General features: G+C 52.1%; 1 protein-coding gene across 2 annotated transcripts; it reads left to right on the top strand.

Annotated features, from left to right (window-relative positions):
- Window positions 1-184: 184 nt before the first annotated feature.
- On the top strand, window positions 185-17,161 carry HEYL (hes related family bHLH transcription factor with YRPW motif like). 2 transcript variants are annotated; one of them, XM_012439167.3, is made up of 5 exons: window positions 185-282; window positions 6,685-6,751; window positions 8,150-8,233; window positions 9,731-9,812; window positions 13,436-17,161. In XM_012439167.3, exons 1-5 carry the CDS (start codon window positions 203-205, stop codon window positions 14,107-14,109), a joined length of 987 nt encoding a protein of 328 aa, XP_012294590.2. In that variant the 5' UTR covers window positions 185-202; the 3' UTR covers window positions 14,110-17,161. The 2 variants fall into 2 exon arrangements, with proteins under 2 accessions (XP_012294590.2, XP_012294589.2); XM_012439166.3 differs by lacking the exon at window positions 185-282 and having other exon boundaries at window positions 6,539-6,751.
- The last annotated feature ends 1,543 nt before the right edge of the window (window positions 17,162-18,704 follow it).

Below are 18,704 nucleotides of genomic sequence, written 5' to 3'. Positions count from 1 at the left end.
CTCGGTGGCGCGTCACCGCGGGGGCGAGGGGGCGCCCGGGCGCCCCAGGCTGCGGCTCAGAAAAGGGCCCTGGGAAAGGGCGGCGGCGGCGGCGGCGGCGGCGGCGCCCCCGAGGAGGGGCCGGGGCGGGGCCGGGGCGGGGCCCGACTTCCCGACTGGGAGCCCAAGCCGCGGGGCTGAGACCAGGCAGCCTGCGTTCGCCATGAAACGACCCAAGGAGCCGAGCGGCTCGGACGGCGAGTCCGACGGACCCGTCGACGTGGGTCAAGAGGGCGAGCTGAGGTAAGGGCGGGGATGCAGGGACTGAGCTCGCAGTGGGAGGGCGAGCGGGGTGGGGAGCAGGCGGACCGGCTCGCCATGCAGGCTGGCCAGCCCCTCCAGCACCTCCCGGGCAGAGGCAGGTGAGCGCAGGGGCCGCAGGTGTCGGCGTGCGGGATGTGCCCGGGCCGTGCCGTTACACGCACGAGTGCCTGGATCCTGCGCGCTCTCGGTCGTGCAGGGCTGGGGATGCTGGAGGTAGAGGTCAGCTCGGGGGTCTGATGGCCAGTGGGTGATCATCTATTGTTGAAGTGGCCTAGGGGAGGCCATTGGCAAGGGATTTTCCCTGGAGATCCTAGAAAACTCTCATAGACGGATGGTGCCCCAGCCCCTGTCTGGAATCTGCTGACGATGTAGAGTAACGATTCTTTCCCAGTTTTACCCTAGTTTGGATGCAGTTTTCATGTAGTCCACAAAATATCTCAGGAGGAAGAAAATTTGTCCTCTTTTGAGCAAATCGGACCTTGGATTTAGGGTCTTAGTATTGAAGAAAATAAGGGACTTCAAGGGCCTAGCCTCCAATTCCAGTGCTCTTCCTGTGGTGACCCCCTGCTGCCAGTGTCTTTCAGCTCCTGGTAGATAGTCTGACCTGCTTCAAACCTGTTGAACAAACTGCACTCGTATAGTTCTGCTACCTCCCAGTTCTGTGAACTGCCTAAGCGTCAGTTTCCTCATCTGTTAAATGAGCATAAATAATAGAATCAACTTCGTAGACGCATTGGGAAAACCAAATGAGGTAAAGTATGTCAAAGGCTTAGAACAGCATATGCTTAGGCACACACCATGTGATCCCCAGCACCCTGAAAGAGGTGCAGGGCTGACTGAGAGTCTGCAGACCTGGGTCCCAGCCCCAAACTGTCACCAACCCACTACGTGGTCTATGGGCCACTGGTTTCCCTGCCAGAGTCTATGCTGAGTCTGTTTCTTCATCAGTAAAATAGACAGTAGTGGGAAAGAAAGGGATACTTCATTTCTCCTGGTTCATGAGTCTCTAGAACAGAATTGAAGGGGAATTCAGTTAATTCTTTTTTTTTTTTTTTTTTGAGACAGGATCTCACTCTGTTGCCCATGCTGGAGCACAGTGGCATGATCATAGCTCATGGCAGCCTTGATCTCCTGGGCTTAAGTGATCCTCCTGCCTTGGCCTCCCAAAGCATTGGGATTACAGGCATAAGCCAATGTGCTGGCGCCAGTTAATTCTTAGGATGTTTTTGAGGACATTTTGTAATTTTAGTGCTCTTCAGTTTTCTGAGATCCAGGGATCCTGCCTCGGTCACAAATCTGGGGAAAATGCCGTAACAGATATTCCTCTTGCATCCTGTACATTTGATTTTAGGGTGTATAATACAATTTGCTATGCAACATATTAGCCTTTCTTAATTGTTTAGCAGAAACTGCTATTTAGAGAAGCAGTTCTCTTAGCCTGTGCCTGTTGAGGGCCAGGAAAGGGCACAGCACCATGTGGTGGTGGTGGAGTGGGGTCTCAAATTCAATGGCAGTGGGTCTTCATAGATCAGGGGCACAAAATTGATGCCAGAGAACTCGGCTGATCAGAGCTGGCTTCTGTCCTCCACGAGTCTGCAGCCCAGTCAGTGATCCGCCAGGTCATACAAACACCATGGACAGGATGGAAAAGAGACAGACTGTGGGCTGTGAGGGCACCTAAGCAAGGAGAGGTCACTCTCAACCAAAGATGTCAAGGAGGGCGTCTTGAAGATGGCATCTGGACAACAGCTCACATGGAGGCATAAAGGATCAGTGGGCAGTTTTTTCCTATACCTACAGCATTTCCTATATGTACAGAGCCCATTTTTAGACACTGTTCTCAGAGGAGCAGACCCCTCTGAAGACAGAAAGCAGTTGGACATCTGGCAGAGGCTGACTTATAGACGCCCCTTTGTAGCACTCACCAAAGGGCCCTCCCCCCAGCAGACATCAATGCTTCAATTCAGGGAGCACTGAACGATGCCTGCTGTGGCCCAGACCCCAGGCTGGGCATAGGGGGCCCAGATGTATCCTGCTTAGCCTCTGCCCTCAGGGAACTCTCAGGGAAGAAGAGCTCATATACAAAGAAAGCAGATAAATACTGATAAGGGCCACAGAACGGAGACAGCCAGCCTCTCAGGGGCAGGGGCAAGGCGCAAATACCCCACACTCAGAGACATAAGAATAAAGAGCAGGGTGTGTTCCACCCTCACTGTGGGCATCTGCCTGGTGGCAGTCCTGCCACATCTGTGAAATTCACCCACAGAGCTCTCATCTGAACCTGGCCCCCTGACACATGATAAGCCCGAACTGAGAGTACCGCCTCTCCCCTCCCTCTGCAAACATCTAATGAGCACTTGCGACATGTCAGACACTGGATCAGGGTCCTGTTTCTGCACAATATAAGGTGGTGGCCTTGAAGTCAGATAGATCTGAGTTTGAGTCTTACCACTATTAACCTTGGCCGGTGACTGTACCCCTTACTGAAGCTCAGTTTTCTCCCTTTCAAAATGGGAATACATTAGCATTCCTGCCTCACCGGATAAGGTTTGATGAAGTAATGTACATAAAGTTACATAGCTCCCTGCTGTGGCACAAGGTAACTTCCAATAAATGTTGCTGTCAAAGCGGTCACCATTTAGTTGGCAGGGCAACATATTTATGAGACAGCAAGGTCTAATGAAAAGACCAGAAGTCTGAAGACTGGACTTACTGGAGTGATTCCTAACGCCAGTGTCTCTGTCACTCCACCTGTAAAATGATTATTTTTCCTAAATGTGAAATGGCCCGAATAATACTTCACTCATGGGGCTATTGTGTAATAAATTAGACACATGGATGTGGAAGTGCAGCATAGAACAAAAAGTACTGGCTCCGAGATCTACATGATGGGATGATGAATATATGGGAGGCACTGGCAAGAGCCTCAGATTAAAAGCCACTAGACCTGGCTGTATTTCTGAGTCTTCCTCTGATTTGCTGTGTGCCTGCGGTAGATCCCTTCCCCTCTGAGTTTCCTCATTTTACAAATGGACTCAGTTCTCTCTGAGATCCCTTCTTTTGGGACGTTGTGATTCTGCATTTGGCTGGCACAAAATGATTAGGGTCATCTGCAAGGGTTCCATGGGGGAGTTCCCAGGGGAAGTCAGCACTGAGGATGGTCAGGACCACCTGGAAAGCTACACCCCTATAAGAGATGGCCCCAGAATTCTGGCTAGGAGGCCTATGGAGCAGATCTTGATGGTCAACATATCTGCTCTGGGTCCATGAAAATCTGTGTCATTTTCAGATTCTCAGACGAGAAGCTCCCACACCTCCTCCCACTGTCAGGGCCAGATCGCAGGCCGGAGGGGAGCTCTGGCTGGGCTCTTGGGAACTTTAAAAATAAGGAGACTGGAGGGCCATTCAGACAGACAGGAAGTGGGAATTAGAAGCGAAACAATGCTGAAGCGGAGCCAGAAGATGCGGATTCCCTGCTGGCTTTGCTCCTTAGCAGCTGGATAGGCTGGGCAAGCTGCTTTAGCTCCCTGAGGCTCAGCATCCTCATCTGTAAAATGGGCATTTGTAAGGCTCAAAGGAGGGAAAGTCACATAATGTTTCCAAGAAAACTGTAACGTGGGGTTTGCCTCTGAGATATGGGGAGAGGAGAAGGGAGAAATAATACAACAGGGACAAACCCAACAGGAGACTGGAAAAGGGGATGGCAGCACTGCCTTGCCCTCAGATGGGTGCGTCAGCCTCCAACAGATGGTCCCAGTGGAGGGATCAGGCTGAGAGGCAATGACGTGCACAAGGCTAACCCAACACCCAAAGAGACTTTATCAAGCTGGCAGGAACAAAGGCCATGTTTCTTAGTGTGTCTTGGCTCTTGGGGCTTGTCCCCAGTGAACCAATGATGCTTTGTAAACAAGCTGCCCACAGATCTCAGGATCTGGCCATCTGAGTCCTGGACCCAGCTTGCTAGGCTCTCCCTCCCAGGAGCTATTACAGGCCTCTTACCAGGTCTGCTTGTCCAGATGTTTGGGTGGGAGATATCCTTTTCCAGATGTGTCTGGACAAAGCCAGGGACATAGCAGTAGGACTTGACAAATGCTGTCTGGTCCCTTCTGCAACCTTCTGTCTTTGAGCAGTTGATGAAAATGATCCAAATTCAAATGCCAAAAGGGTAGTCACATAGGCTGGGACCCTTCTGGTAAGTCATATATGCCCCCATTCCACAAACGCCTAGGACATAGATGTTATGGTGCTTACCTCTCTGTTCCCCAGTGATGCCAAAGACAAGGGTGAGAAAAGGAAGCTCTACCATGAATTCTGCCATATTCCAAGCCCTTGCTGAGTACTGAAGCTGCAATAGTGAATGTAACAGACATGGCTTATGGCCTCACGGAGCTTATGGATTTGTTGGAGAGAAAGACATCAATCAAATAACCATATAAATATAAAACAACAAACTGGCATAAACACTGAAAGTGGGGTGCTAGGAGAATACTGAGCATGGGACACTAGTGGGAGGAGGAATGTCAGAAAAGGCTCCCTAGGGAGGTGCCATCTGAGTTGAGATCTGACAGACTGTAGAAGTTACTGGGCAAAGGGACTAAGACTTGGGGTGATGGGTGGACCAGAGATGGTGGACCTAGTCTAGGGGACAGTACATGCAACTGCAGGAAGGAGTTAGTGCATTTGAAGGCTGGAGCATACGGAGGAAGAGGGTTGAGTCTAGGAGGGTTGACAGGGGCCAGTTGGTCCACCTGAAGGATGATGGCCTTGATCTTAAAAAACAATGGGGCCAGGTGCAGAGGCTCACACCTGTAATCCCAACACTTTGGGAAGCTGAGGCAGGTGGATCACCTGAGGTCAGGAGTTCGAGACCAGCCTGGCCAACACGGTGAAACCCCGTCTTTACTAAAAATACAACAAGTAGCCAGACATGGTGGTGGACACCTGTAATCCCAGCTATGTCGGAGGCTGAGGCAGGAGAATCACTTGAACCGGGTGGTGGAGATTGCAGTGAGCCGAGATCGCACCAGTGCACTCCAGCCTGGACAACAGAGCGAGACTACATCTCAAAGCAAACAAACAAAAATTGAGGAGCCACTGAGGAGTTTTAAGTGAGTGATAAGATCAGATTTAAATGATCACTCTGCCTGCAGTGTGGAGATAGGTTTGCCGAGAGTAAAACAGGGTGCAAAATGACCCAACAAGAGGCGCTTGCAGTCATCCAGATGAAAGCTGATAGAGGCGCAGCATTGAGAGAAGTGGCGGAGAGGAAGAGGACAGACGTGAGATGTATTTTAGACATAGTGTGGGCAGGTTTTAATGAGGTAGGGGTGAGGAGGAGGAGGAATCAAAGACGGCATCAGCTTTCCACCCAGGGGCAGCAGGAGCTGGTGTGGGTGAAGGCCAGCTTGCAGGTTCCTGTTCAGATGTGTGGCCTTGTGTCTTCCAAAATGGCAGGGGAGTCACCTTGTTTGTTGTTTATTGGTGCAGTGTCTGCCCACTGGAGCTGAGGTGAGGAAGGGCTGGGGTCTGGCTGAGTGCACCAGCACCCGCCAGGCCTGAATAGAGCCTTAGACATGTTGGCCAAATAAATGATGCCTCAGTGGACCCAGCGAATCCTCACCTTCTAAGAGAGCTTCTGGAGCAGAAAACCTTAAGAAGGGTTAGCAGCTGGGCTGGAGATTATTTTGGTCAGTCTGGGCAGGAAAAGCCCCGGGGCTAAGCCTCTTCTCTGTAATGGGAGCTCCTGGGGTGTGAGCAAACATCCATCATTCAACCCATGCTGCAGAGGGAAGGCCCAGAGTGGGAGGAGAGGCCGAGGTTGGGGGGACCAGGCCTTCTGGGAGGCCAGGGCAGTGTACCAGAGCATCCTGGAGGGGCCTGTGACCCAGATGCCGCCTCCCCCTCGCCCCCGGCCGCACTGCGTGGGAGGAGGCGGCAGCTGCAGGCCGGGCGGAGGGCGGGCGGCCGGCGCTCCCGGCCCGTGGGAAGCGGCGGCATCTGCTCTTTCCACGCTAGTTCCCAGCGGCTCCCTCTGAAACCCTACCCTCCCGGCCCGTCCCCGCCGCCGCCGGCCACTGCCCTCACCCGCCCCGCCCCCGGGGATCGGGTTGCAGGAGCCTGAGCTGCCGCGCTGCTGAGCGCGGTTCCCCGACGGCCTCCGCGAGGGGCCAGGGGCGAGGCCGAGCAGGTCCCGACCAAAGGTCCGGAGTGGGCCCAGAGTGCGTGAGAGGACTTGGCCCGGGTTGAAATGAGCAGGGGAAAAAGGGGAGAGCTTGCTCCTCCTTCCAGGCCCGCCCTGCGGCTCCTCCTGGCCCGAGGTCCGCCCGGGCCAAGGAGAGGGTCCCTCAGCCCTGAAAAATCAGCTTTTCTCTTCCTTTCCAGCCAGATGGCCAGGCCACTGTCCACCCCCAGCCCTTCGCAGATGCAAGCCAGGAAGAAACGCAGAGGGGTGAGTGTCCATCTCATCTCAGCTTCTGAGTTGCCCAACAAAATGAATCCCCTGCAGTCTGGCAGGGAGAACCCTGGGCAGAAACTTCACTCTAAGCTAACTGCCTGGGTTCAAATCCTGGCTCTGCCAGTAGTTATCAGAGTGATTCTGGGCAAGCCTCTTAACCTCTCTGGGCCTGATTTGCTCCTCTGTGTAACTGGAATAATGACAGGGCCCACCTCAAAGGGCTGCTTTGCAGGTTAAGTGCATTAATGTAACATTCTGAACAATAGCAGACACACAATAGGCTGTTATGATTGTTGTTCCAGCCTGCCCACCATCCTATCTTCTGTCTCCTCTCTGAGTCCAGAACTTTCATCCCCTCCCAGTGTGCTGAGGTGGGGGAGGGGACAGCAGAAGGATCCCCACTTGCTGCTGCTGTCTGTCCGTTGTGTCCAGCCCCACTTTCCTCCCAGCATACAGCTGTGCTTCTGCACTGGGAGTCCAGGCATCTGGGGTCTGGCAGACAGCAGCCTGACACTCACTGACTGTAAGCCCTTAGGCCAACCACTTCTTTCCAGCCCTTATTTTCTTTATCTGTAAAATGGGGTCATATCTGTCCTGCTCCCGGTGTTCTGCTACCAGTATTGTGAGGGGAGAATGAGAGTGTGTGAATGGAAGGGCTCTGCAGCTAGAGAGAGCAATACCTTAGCTGGGTGTGGTGGCTCATGCCTGTAATCCCGGCACTTTGAGAGGCTGAGGTGGGCGGATCACCTGAGGTCAGGAGTTCGAGACCAGCTTGACTCGTCTCTACTAAAAATACAAAAATATAAAATTAGTGTAGTGATCACATGCCTATAATTCCAGCTCAGGAGGCTGAGGCAGGAGAATTGCTTGAATTCTGGAGGCGGAGGTTGCAGTGAGCCAGGATCGTGCCATTGCACTCTAGCCTGGGCAGTAAGAGCAAAACTTGGTCTCAAAAAAAAAAAAAAGAGAGAGAGACAGAGAGAGAGAGATCAACACCTGAGACTCCTCAAACCACCTCATACCTCACAGATGACAGGGTCACCCTCCTGCTGGGCCAGCAGGGACCTCCAGGGCCTGCTCCAGCACAATGGCTGGTGTCCTCATTCTGATTGGCTGTGCCCTGCTATACCAGTGGTTAAACATCTTGAGTATCACCTCTATAGACCAAGACAGGAGATCTGAGTTGTGCTCCCACCTCTGCACTTTCTTGCTGTGTGACCTTAAGCAAATCACTGTCCTTCTATGAGCCTTGGTTTTCTCCACCATAAAGTGAGACTAGATTGATCTCCCTCACAAGAATACTGTGTGGGTAAATACGAGTTGATGTCTATCAAGGCACTTTGGAAACTGTCATGACTCACCTGTGAATAACTTCTTGCCATGACTGTTTAGATCATAGAGAAACGGCGTCGAGACCGCATCAACAGCAGCCTTTCTGAATTGCGACGCCTGGTCCCCACTGCCTTTGAGAAACAGGTATGTGACATTGCTGATTGTGCTAGAGGAAATGCTGTGTGGACGGCAGACAAGGTTCGTTTCTCATGGCATCTCTTGTTGATTGGTAGCGGCTGCCTGAGATGCTGTGATCATTTACCAATATCTGCCACTGGCAGGGTATAAAGAATGGAAATTTACACTCAGGTGCCTTTATGTCCATCATCCCATTGAATTGACTCCTCCACATGATCCTGAAGGGTAGGGATTATTATGCCCATAGCACAGGTAAGGAAACTGAAGCACAGAGAGGTGAAGTAACTTATCCCAGATCACACAGCTATTAAATAGCAGCACAGGAGTGTGTAATTCTCAAGCCACCATCCCTCTGCACTACGGACATTTCCAGAGTGATTTGAAAGTGGAACAGGCTGCTCAGGGAGTGAGCACTCTGCCATTCATCGAGCTTGTTAGGGTGGGGGAACTACAGTGAGGAATCAGACAGTGGACTCAGCCACGGAGATTCTCACCCTGTGCACCAAGCCATAGGTCACAGTTCCTCTGCCTTCCCTTATGCTGGTGAGAACAAGTCACTCATTCCACAGATGTTCACTAAAAACACCACAGGACCAGCCATGAACTAGACCTAGTATCTGCCCTCAAGGGACTCCCATGGGGCGTCTGATCTTCAGACTTCACCTGGGAAGCTTAGGAAGCATTTCCTGAGAGAGAAAAGAGGAAGAGCAAGTGCTCTGGGGATAAGACGGTGAGCTAGATCTTAGGCACATTGAGTCTGAAGTTGGATTCCCAGAAGAGCTGGTTTAGGAGGCATTCTGAAGATGGTGGTTAAAACCATGGAGGTGTCAAACCCCTGTGCCGCGAGCAGCAGAGTGCCAAGTGACACAGAAGGGACACTACTGTGTTAAGAGACAGGCAGAGCAGCCAGGTGCAGTGGCTCACACCTGTAATTCCAGCACTTTGGGAGGCCAAGGCGGGCAGATCACAAGGTCAGGAGTTTGAGACTAGCCTGGCCAACATGGTGAAACCCCATGTCTACCAAAAATACAAAAAAATTAGCTGGACGTAGTGGCATGCACCTGTAATCACAGCTACTCAGGAGGCTGAGGCAGGAGAATCACTGAACCCAGAAGTCAGAGGTTGCAGTGAGCCAAGATCAGGCCACTGCACTCTAGCCTGGGTGGCAGAGCAAGACTCCATCTCAAAAACAAAAAGAGAGAGAGAGAGAGAGAGAGAGAGAGAGACAGGCAGAGCAAGAGGCATGGTGAAAGGAGAGCCCAGAAACAGTGGTATCGTGCAAGTCAAGGGAGGAGTGGTTTCAGGAAAGATGGCCGGCAGCCGTACAGAGGACAGGTGGTCTGGGCGGAGAACTGAAGAGAATGTTCTAGATTTGGAGAAGTTGGCCAAAGCAGAAGCCCAGTTGCAGGCAGCAGTGGAGTGGGAGGAAGGTGCGAAAATCAAGACACTGCGCAGCGACACGGTCAGCTGGAGACTCCACCCTTCTGTCCTCTGTACCCGCAGGGCTCTTCCAAGCTAGAGAAAGCTGAGGTCTTGCAGATGACGGTGGATCACCTGAAAATGCTCCATGCCACTGGCGGGACAGGTACCCATGCTCTTCTCTTTCAGGAGTCATTTATACCACCAATATTTTGAGGGTGGGCCCTGGGGATACACTGATGAGCAAAGTCCACTCTCAGGAGCTCAGTCAATAGAGGAAATATTTGCAAAGCTTTGCTCCCTCCTTTCAGCATCTCCCTCTCCACTTCCAGTGTCCCCATTTGGCCCAACCTTTTCCTCAATTCAGCTCCCTCCAGTCTTAGACCTGGGAGGCACTTTCTTCTGTAACAGACTGTTGCTATGGGTCCTACCCTTCCCCAACCCAGGGTCTCATTAAGGATTCGCCTGAATGAGCTAATTCTCCCTGGGATCCCAATCTGACCCCCTTGAACCCAGGGAGGAGCCTCGTATCCTACCCACTGGTCTAGCCTTCTGGGCTGTCGTGGGGTCCTTGGCAGGGCTGGGGTGACATATCATGTTCCCCGCAGGTCTCAGGATTGTAGGACACAAATGTAACTCATTTTGTGTCCTACAAATAACATTTTGTGTCCTTAAAACAACATTTTGTTATTTTAAGCCTGTCGTTACATAAAGTAATGGAACAGTGGCTTTAAAGACACTTCCAGACAAATAGAAATTCTGTCTACTTAAAGCTTCTCTGTGTATTTGGTGATTTCAAAATTGGGAAACCCTGAAATCTCCACAGGCCTTGGCCACAAAGACCAAAGTTCCAGAGACCTAACTTTCTACTCCAGAAGAGGACAGTAGCATTTTAAGTGGCCTGTTCTGGTGCTTCCGAAGCCTCAGTGCATAGCATTGTCACCTCAGGGCAGGCAGAATCAGGAGTCATCCCCCAGAAATTCTGAGGCAGCAAGTCTAGACTGAAGCTTAGGAGTTTGCAAGTTTACCAAGCCACCCAGTTATTCTGATGCAGGTGGTCCATTTGGGAACTTCTGCCAAAGAAATGCATTGCTAAGAGTGGAGACTTCTGTCTCTAATGAACCAATGGGGGAGATTCAAATTACATTTATTTCTCCAATTAAAAGAAAAGCAGTGACTAATATGTGGGCAGCATTTAACAGTTTCCAAATGCTTTCACTTGTGTTGTTTCACTTGATTCTCACAAGAACCTGCAAGGTGGGGGTTAGTGTTATCACCATTTTCTGACTGTGAACTAACGGGAAGACCGAACTGTGTTTCACGGTATAGGCTTTGGATCTGAATCGGGCCCTACTGGTTACTAGCTTTATGACCTTAGGCTAATGATTTAACCTCTCCCTTCCTCAGTTTCTTCATCTCTAAAATGGGAATAATGAGAGGTTTTTGTGAGGATTAAATTAGATAACTTGATTAAATGCTTAGCAAGAATTCAGTAAATGTTAGAAAAGAACAGCAAAGGCTGGGTGCAGTGGCTCAACCCTGTGATTCCAGCACTTTGGGAGGCTGAGGCGGGTGGATCACCTGAGGTCAGGAGTTCGAGACCAACCTGGCTAACATGGTGAAACCCGATCTCTACTAAAAATACAAAAATTAGCCAGGCACGGTGGCAGATGCCCGTAATCCCAGCTACTTGGGAGGCTGAGGCAGGAGAATCACTTGAACCCGGGAGGCGGAAGTTGCAGTGAGCCAAGATCGTGCCACTGCATTCTAGTCTGGGTGACAGAGTGAGACTCCATCTCAGAAAAGAAGAGGAAAGAAAAGAGCAAACACAGGTGAAAGGATTTGCTTGAACTTACATGGCTAAGTGTATAGCAGAGTTGGGTCTCACCCACAAGTTGGCCCGGCTCCAAACATAGTCTCCAGCTGAGCTGTCCCTCTGTGGGGGCCATGAACCAAAAACCGGATATTTGCTGCCATAGTCATGAGGCCAGTGCTAGCTGAGGTTGTTCTGTCTGTCTTTGCTCAGAATGCGGTCAAGAGAAGAACAAGTATGGAGAGGCAGTGAGGATGGGAATACCTGTGTAGGAAGTTCACCTGGTTATCCATCAAGGAGAGGGTGCCAGCCGGGTGCAGTGGCTCATGCCTGTAATCCCAGCACTTTGAGAGGCCAAGACGGGTGGATCACAAGGTCAAGAGATTGAGACCATCCTGGCCAATATAGTGAAACCCTGTCTCTACTAAAAACACAAAAATTAGCTGGGCATGGTGGTACTCACCTGTAGTCCCAGCTATTCAGGAGGCTGAGGCAGGAGAATTGCTTGAACCTGGGACACAGAAGTTGCAGTGAGCCGAGATGGTGCCACTGGCGACAGAGCAAGACTCCATCTCAAAAAAAAAAAGGGCCAGGCACAGTGGCTCACGCCTGTAATCCCAGCACTTTGGGAGGCTGAGGCGGGTGGATCACCTGAGGTCAGGAGTTTGAGACTAGCCTGACCAACATGGAGAAACCCCATCTCGACAAAAAACACAAAAATTAGCCGAGCGTGGTGGTGCATGCCTGTAATCCCAGCTACTCAGGAGGCTGAGGCAGGAGAATCACTCAAACCTAGGAGGCAGAGGTTGGGGTGAGCCGAGATTGTGCCATTGCACTTCAATCTGGGCCATAAGAACGAAACTCCATCTCAAAAAGAAAGAGAGAGGGAGAGAGAGGGTCCCCGGCCTGATGACAGCTGCTGAGGGTCACAGTGGGGTCTTGCTTTCAAGATTGCCTTTTGAGCCAAGGGACCAACTCAGATGCCAACAGGGGCCAAGGCAGTAATATAAGTGATGGCGAAATTTTTTTATTCAGCATTTTCTGTGCAATATTTTTTTTTTTTGAGATGGAGTCTCGCTCTGTAGCCCAGGCTGGAGCGCAGTGGCTCAATCTCGGCTCACTGCAACCTCCGCCTCCCGGGTCCTGGTTCAAGCAATTCTCCTACCTCAGCCTCCCAAGTAGCTAGGATTACAGGCATAAGCCACCATGCCCAGCCAATTTTTGTATTTTTTAGTAGAGACGGGGTTTCACCATGTTGGCCAGTCTGGTCTTGAACTCCGCCTGCCTTGGCCTCCCAAAGTGCTGGGATTACGGCATGAGCCACTGCACCTAGCCTCTGTGCACTATTTTAATTTCACCCTCACAACTCTATACAGCAGGCACTGCTAGATCCCCATTTGACAGCTAAGGAAATTGAGGCACAGAGAGATAAGGAGACTTGTTCACAATCAGGCAGCTAGGTAAGTAGCAGAGCCAGGATTTGAACCCAGCTCTGCTGGCCTCTGACAACCTCACACTTCACTGTTACACTACGCCACCTTCTCAAGGGACCTCCCCACTCTGATGGCTGCCACCTCCCTTCCTGGGCGTCTGCCCCTCTCAGCAGGCAGGGTTGTTCTATACCTCCAAGTGCACAACTTTTCATATCTGTCAAGTGTCTGCTTAAATGAAGTTATCTTGGCCACAAAGTTTTTTCTTTGCATTAATCATGAATTGTGACGAAAGCAATATTTTACATTTTATAATGCATCATAGTTTAGTGAATTCATTTGATCATTATAACCCACCACCCTCCATCCCAGGCAGGGATTTTTGTTCTCACTCTGCAGATGCAGAGATGGGCTCAGAGAGGCAAGGTGACATGGCCAGGGCTGCCCAGGGAGTGAGTGAAGGAGGCAGGTCCAGAACTCAGTCAGACCCAGGCTCCATGCTTCTCCCCACACCTGCCATGACCTTCATCATGCCTCCCTTTGCAGGATTCTTTGATGCCCGAGCCCTGGCAGTTGACTTCCGGAGCATTGGATTTCGAGAGTGCCTCACCGAGGTCATCAGGTACCTGGGGGTCCTGGAAGGGCCCAGCAGCCGTGCAGACCCCGTCCGGATTCGCCTTCTCTCTCACCTCAACAGCTACGCAGCTGAGATGGAGCCTTTACCCACACCCACTGGCCCCCTGGCCTTTCCTGCCTGGCCCTGGTCTTTCTTCCATAGCTGCCCAGGGCTGCCAGCCCTGGGCAACCAGCTCGCCGTCCTGGGAAGAGTGCCCGGTCCTGTCCTCCCCGGTGCCTCCTCTCCTGCTTACCCCATCCCAGCCCTCCGAACCGCTCCCATTCGCAGAGCCACGGGCATCATCCTGCCAGCCCAGAGGAATTTGCTGCCCAGTCGAGGGGCATCTTCCACCCGGAGGGCCCGCCCCCTAGAGAGGCCAGTGGCCCCTGTGCCCATGGCCCCCAGCAGCAGAGCTGCCAGGAGCAGCCACATTGCTCCCCTCCTGCGGTCTTCCTCCCCCACACCCTCTGGTCCTGCAGGGTCTGCTGCCTATGTGGCTGTTCCCACCCCCAGCTCATCCTCCCCAGGGCAAGCTGGGAGGCCAGCGGGAGCCATGCTGTACCACTCCTGGGTCTCTGAAATCACTGAAGTCGGGGCTTTCTGACCTGCCCCCTCACCACCCCACCCCCAGGAATGAGGAAGGTTCTTTGACCAGGGGCTCAAAAAAAAGCACTGCCTTTTCTGCTTTGCTTCCTGGACTGGCTCATATGTGAAGGCACCTTCTCCAGCCACCAGAGGCCCCCTCCTCATCCAGCCCATCTCCACCACACTGCTATACCAGCTTATCCACCCAGCTCTGGAGCTGTTCTGGTCTCAGAGATTTGATTCCATTTCTCACCTGCACAGAGGAGTCCTGGGAGAGTCCCTCAGAGCTGCAACCAGACCCCATCTCCTGCCCAGCACAGAGCAGCAGCAGGCACGAACCTTGGGTCTGGGAAAAAGTTTTAACCAGGACCCAAGGCAGGCTGTTCCTTGGAGGGGTCAGACCCCAGTCAGGAGCAATGACTGGCTGCAGCCTTCCCAGGCCAAGAGGCTGGAACATAGTGTCTGCCTCGCTTCCTGGAGATAGTGACTGAGCAAGAGCCACAAAGAGGTCTGGGAACCCTGTCTGCCCCTGCCCACCTGTCTTTGGCCCACACCATCACATTGAACCACAGGACAGACCCTGTCTCCACTACAGCCAAGGCCTGGAGACTGGGGGCCCAGCAGAGCCTGCTCCCACCCTCCTCCCAGCAGCAGACACCCACCCTTGCACTAACAGGTCCCTGCACACAGCTGGCCTGATAAACCCGCCTGGGAGGTTTCTAGGCAGCAGCAAAACTCTGTGACAGGGTGTCCTCACACCAGGCCTTGGACAGCTCTTCCAGACGGGAGCCAGGGTTGAGCAACGGAGACAGCCCAGCCCCGCCACGTCCTGCAGTTGCCATCCTCCAGACACGCGGTCCCTCCCCACTGGGTACACAGTACAGAGGGGCCATGGCCCCATGTGATGGCGCCCAGAGAGGAACCTCTTGGGATTCAGCACCAGACGTCTGTGCTGCCTGGTTTGCATCCGGCTCACAGAGCCCAGACTGCTGGAACAGCCAAGGGCTGTCAGGCTGGACAAAAATAGCTCCGAGGAGGGGCAAGAGAAAGGATGATTCCAGGCAGCTCGGCCCTTCAAGGTCATGCAGTGGGTTGAGGGCCTGAGATTCTGTTCACCAGGACTCCACAGAGCTGGCTCTGCTCAGAGGCCATTTCATCCCCCAGCTCCACCCCAGGCCTCTTTCTCTAACTGAGGAAACAAATGGTCCAGCGATCGTTCCCAGCAGAACAGCGGAGACTGGACGAACATCCAGAGGGACCAGTGTTGCCATACCAATGGGCAAAATGCAGAAACTCTTCTGTACTCATTAGTAAATATCTACTCCCCCGAGTGACTCCAAGCACCCCTTCACCGCCTGGCACTTCCCCAGGACTCCTACGATCTGGTTAATGCCTGGCAGAGCCAAGGCTGTGGAGTCCCAGAGGCAGCAAATCACTGGTGCTTATTCCACACGGGTTAGATACTTCAGCCATCACCCCTGGGAAGATTCTCCCACCTCCTCCCTTTGATGGAACCACCCTCCCCAGAGGCTGCATTGAGTAGACTCTATGGACTGAAAAGTAGAGTTTGCAGAAACCCTGGGGAAAAGAGCCCTTTCAAAGAAGTGGATAAGAGGAAGGAGATCATCTGAGTGACCCAGAAAGCTCTTTTCAAAAGACAAATTCCTTAAGGAGAGATAGAGAGGAAAGCACCTCTTTCGTTTTTAGTGTGAGCTGGTTCCATCAGACTGCTGTCCTCCTGGACCCATCTGAGATGTGCAGCAGTGAGGAGGGGGCATCATTTTACAGAGTGGGTCATTGGCAGGGAGTGCTCCTGAGGGAGGCAGAGGGGAGACTGAGGTAGAAGGAAGACAGGACTCACACATGCTCCCAGGAGTGGGAACAGGAACAGAGGAGGGGACAGAAAGCAAAGGCCAGTTTCCCCTTTATCATGAAGGGTTCCACTCGGGACAGGAACAAGGATAATTCCTCCTCCTCCTCCTCCTCCTCTTCCTACTCTCCTGCTGCTCCCAGGATACCAGGTCAGTGATGCAGTCTTGCAATTTGGCAACTTCCCAGCCTAAGAATCCCTAGTGGGGCTGTGGGAAACACATTTCCATGTTGCAAGTATGCAACTCCAAAGAATCTGTGATGCCATTGCAATGAGGTGGGAATTACCCAGCTCTTTCGGCATCTTGGTTGAACTTTGTCCCTGGGATACTGCAGAAGGAAAGGTGACTGATCAGATTCCATGATCAAGGACTTGCATCTTGTTTCTATCCCCAAGCTTTCCTGGGGTCTCCAATTCCTACCCCATTGTAGGGGTTGTTGCGGACATCCAATAAAGATTTTTTTTTTTTTAGTGCTTCTGGAAACTTCCAGCAGATTCTACGTCTAAACTATCTCTGGAGTCCGTCCACTTCTATCTGCACCCACAGCCACCCTGGCCCAGTCACCTCACCTCCCCCAGATCACTGCCCTGGCCTCAGAAAGCTCTTCCCTCTTGCGGTGTCAATCAGTTCTCAGCAGCACCAGAGAGCACTTGAAAGCGCAGGTCATGTCGTGTCTCTGGTTTGAAAACCTCCTTCTGTTGCCCTATTATTCTAAAGGTTTTCCTCTTTTGGTCCCAATCTCACTTCCGGCCTCATTTCTTGCCAGTCCCAGACTTGCTCCCTAAGCCTCTGCCACCTGGCCTTCCTTCATTTCCTCAACATTCCAGCCTCATTCTCACCTCCAGCACTTTGCATATGCTGTTCCTTTTGCCAAGAATGCTCTTCCCCTACCCTATGTATGGCCTGAGTTCTTCAGATCCTCAGGCTGTAACTTCAAAGTTGCCTCCTCAGAGGGGCCTTCCTTGACTACCACACTTGAGGATTTCATCTATCACAAGGCCCCTCTTGTTTCCCTTCATGGGGAATTAGCCACTGCATATCCATTTGTGTATTTACTTGTGGGTTGACTGTCCCTCCCACTCAAGTGTAAGCCCATGAGGCCAGGGGCCATGCCTGGTTTGCTCTCCACTCTGTACTCAGCATCGAGCACAGGGCCTGGCCCATAGTTGGCGTTCAATAAATACTTGTTGAAGAAGTGAACTGAGAAGGTGAGAAATCTTCTGGACTCATGTGGTTGATGGTCTGGGCTCCTCTAGGGATGAACCCCCTGCTGGATGACTTTGCAGGGAGGCTGTAGAGCAGAGTGAGAGCCACGGCCACGGGACTGGGAGGTCTGGCAAGTGGCCAGGAGGCCCTGGCTAAAGGCAAGTGCGAGTGTCCACTCTGAGTGCACACTGACAGCTGGGAGCAGGCAGGCTGTCCTGCCAGCAGGCATTGTTCTCCACCCTTGGCTTGGCTCTCTGATGGATTCAGCTCCCAACAGATCCAACAAACACAGAGGTCTGCTCCGTGCCAGCCAGGCACAGCGGGGCCAGAGCTGGGAAAGACATAGGCACTCTGAGTAGGGGGCACACCCTCCACTGAGATGATAGTTTGGTGAGGTGAGAGTAAGGAGGTTTGTTGGGAGGGCTGAGGGGTGCAGAGTTGGGGTATGTGGCCCTGCCTAGGGTGTCAAGGGGGAAGCCTTCCAGGAGGAGGAGGAAGGGAAGTATTCTACATGCAAAGACCTGGAGACTTCAAGCAGAGCTGTAGAAGTTGGCTCTGAGTTGAGCATGGGCCCTCAGTGACAGGGTGAGAGGAGGGCTAGCCTGGGCACTGAAGCCAGACTTTTCATTAATGATTTGTAGTCTTGAGCAAGTTACTGAACCTCCCTTATCCTCAACTTTCTCACCAATTTAGTAGGGAAGATGCGGTAATGGCTACAGTTGATTGAGTGATAGCTGTGTACCAGACACCATACCCAATGCTTTTCTTGGAATGTCCCATTTTACAGATGAAGAAACTGAGCTAAGACATCGTCTCCTAAGGTTAGGTGGTAACTGAATGAGATAACACACATAAGGCCCTCAATAGAGTGCCTGGGTTATATGAACCGCTCCATCAGTCTTAGTCATTAGTGTCATTGATGAGAGGAGGCTAGATACAAACTGTGGAAGGCCAGGAGCGTCAAGGAGAGTCCGGGCGCGTCAAGGAGAGTCTGGGCATCAGCCTATAGGCAACGAGAGCCCTGGAAGATTTTGCCAAGTGAATGCCAAGGTGGGACCTTGTTTAAGAAACTTGGCCTGTTGCAGTGGCTCACACCTGTAGATCAAAGGCTCAGAAATGTTCACTGTTATTAATGGGATCAGCTGGGCCGGGCGTGGTGCCTCCCACCTGTAATCCCAGCACTTTGAGAGGCCAAGGCAGGCAGATCACCTGAGGTCAGGCACTTGAGACCAGCCTGGTCAACATAGTGAAACCCAGTCTGTACTAAAAATACAAAATTAGGTGGGTGTGGTTGTGCATGCCTGTAATCCCAGCTACTTGAGAGGCTGAGACAGGAACATCACTTGAACCCAGGAGGCAGAGATTGCAGTGAGATGACATTGCACCACTGCACTCCAGCCTGGGCGACAGGTAAGACTCCATCTCAGAAAAAAAAAAGAAACTTGCACTTGGGGTGGTGTGGGGTGACTGGGAAGGAGTGTTTAGACTCAACTCCACCTGTTCATTGGCAACACTTAGATGCTGTTTAAAAATATCC

Source organism: Aotus nancymaae, unplaced genomic scaffold (genome assembly GCF_030222135.1).
Source record: "Aotus nancymaae isolate 86718 unplaced genomic scaffold, 86718_ANA_hifiasm-v0.15.2.pri h1tg000007l, whole genome shotgun sequence".
In the NCBI taxonomy this organism is placed as follows: domain Eukaryota; kingdom Metazoa; phylum Chordata; class Mammalia; order Primates; family Aotidae; genus Aotus; species Aotus nancymaae.
Note: the sequence above shows the minus strand (reverse complement) of the source record. Positions and strands in the feature narration are given on the sequence as shown.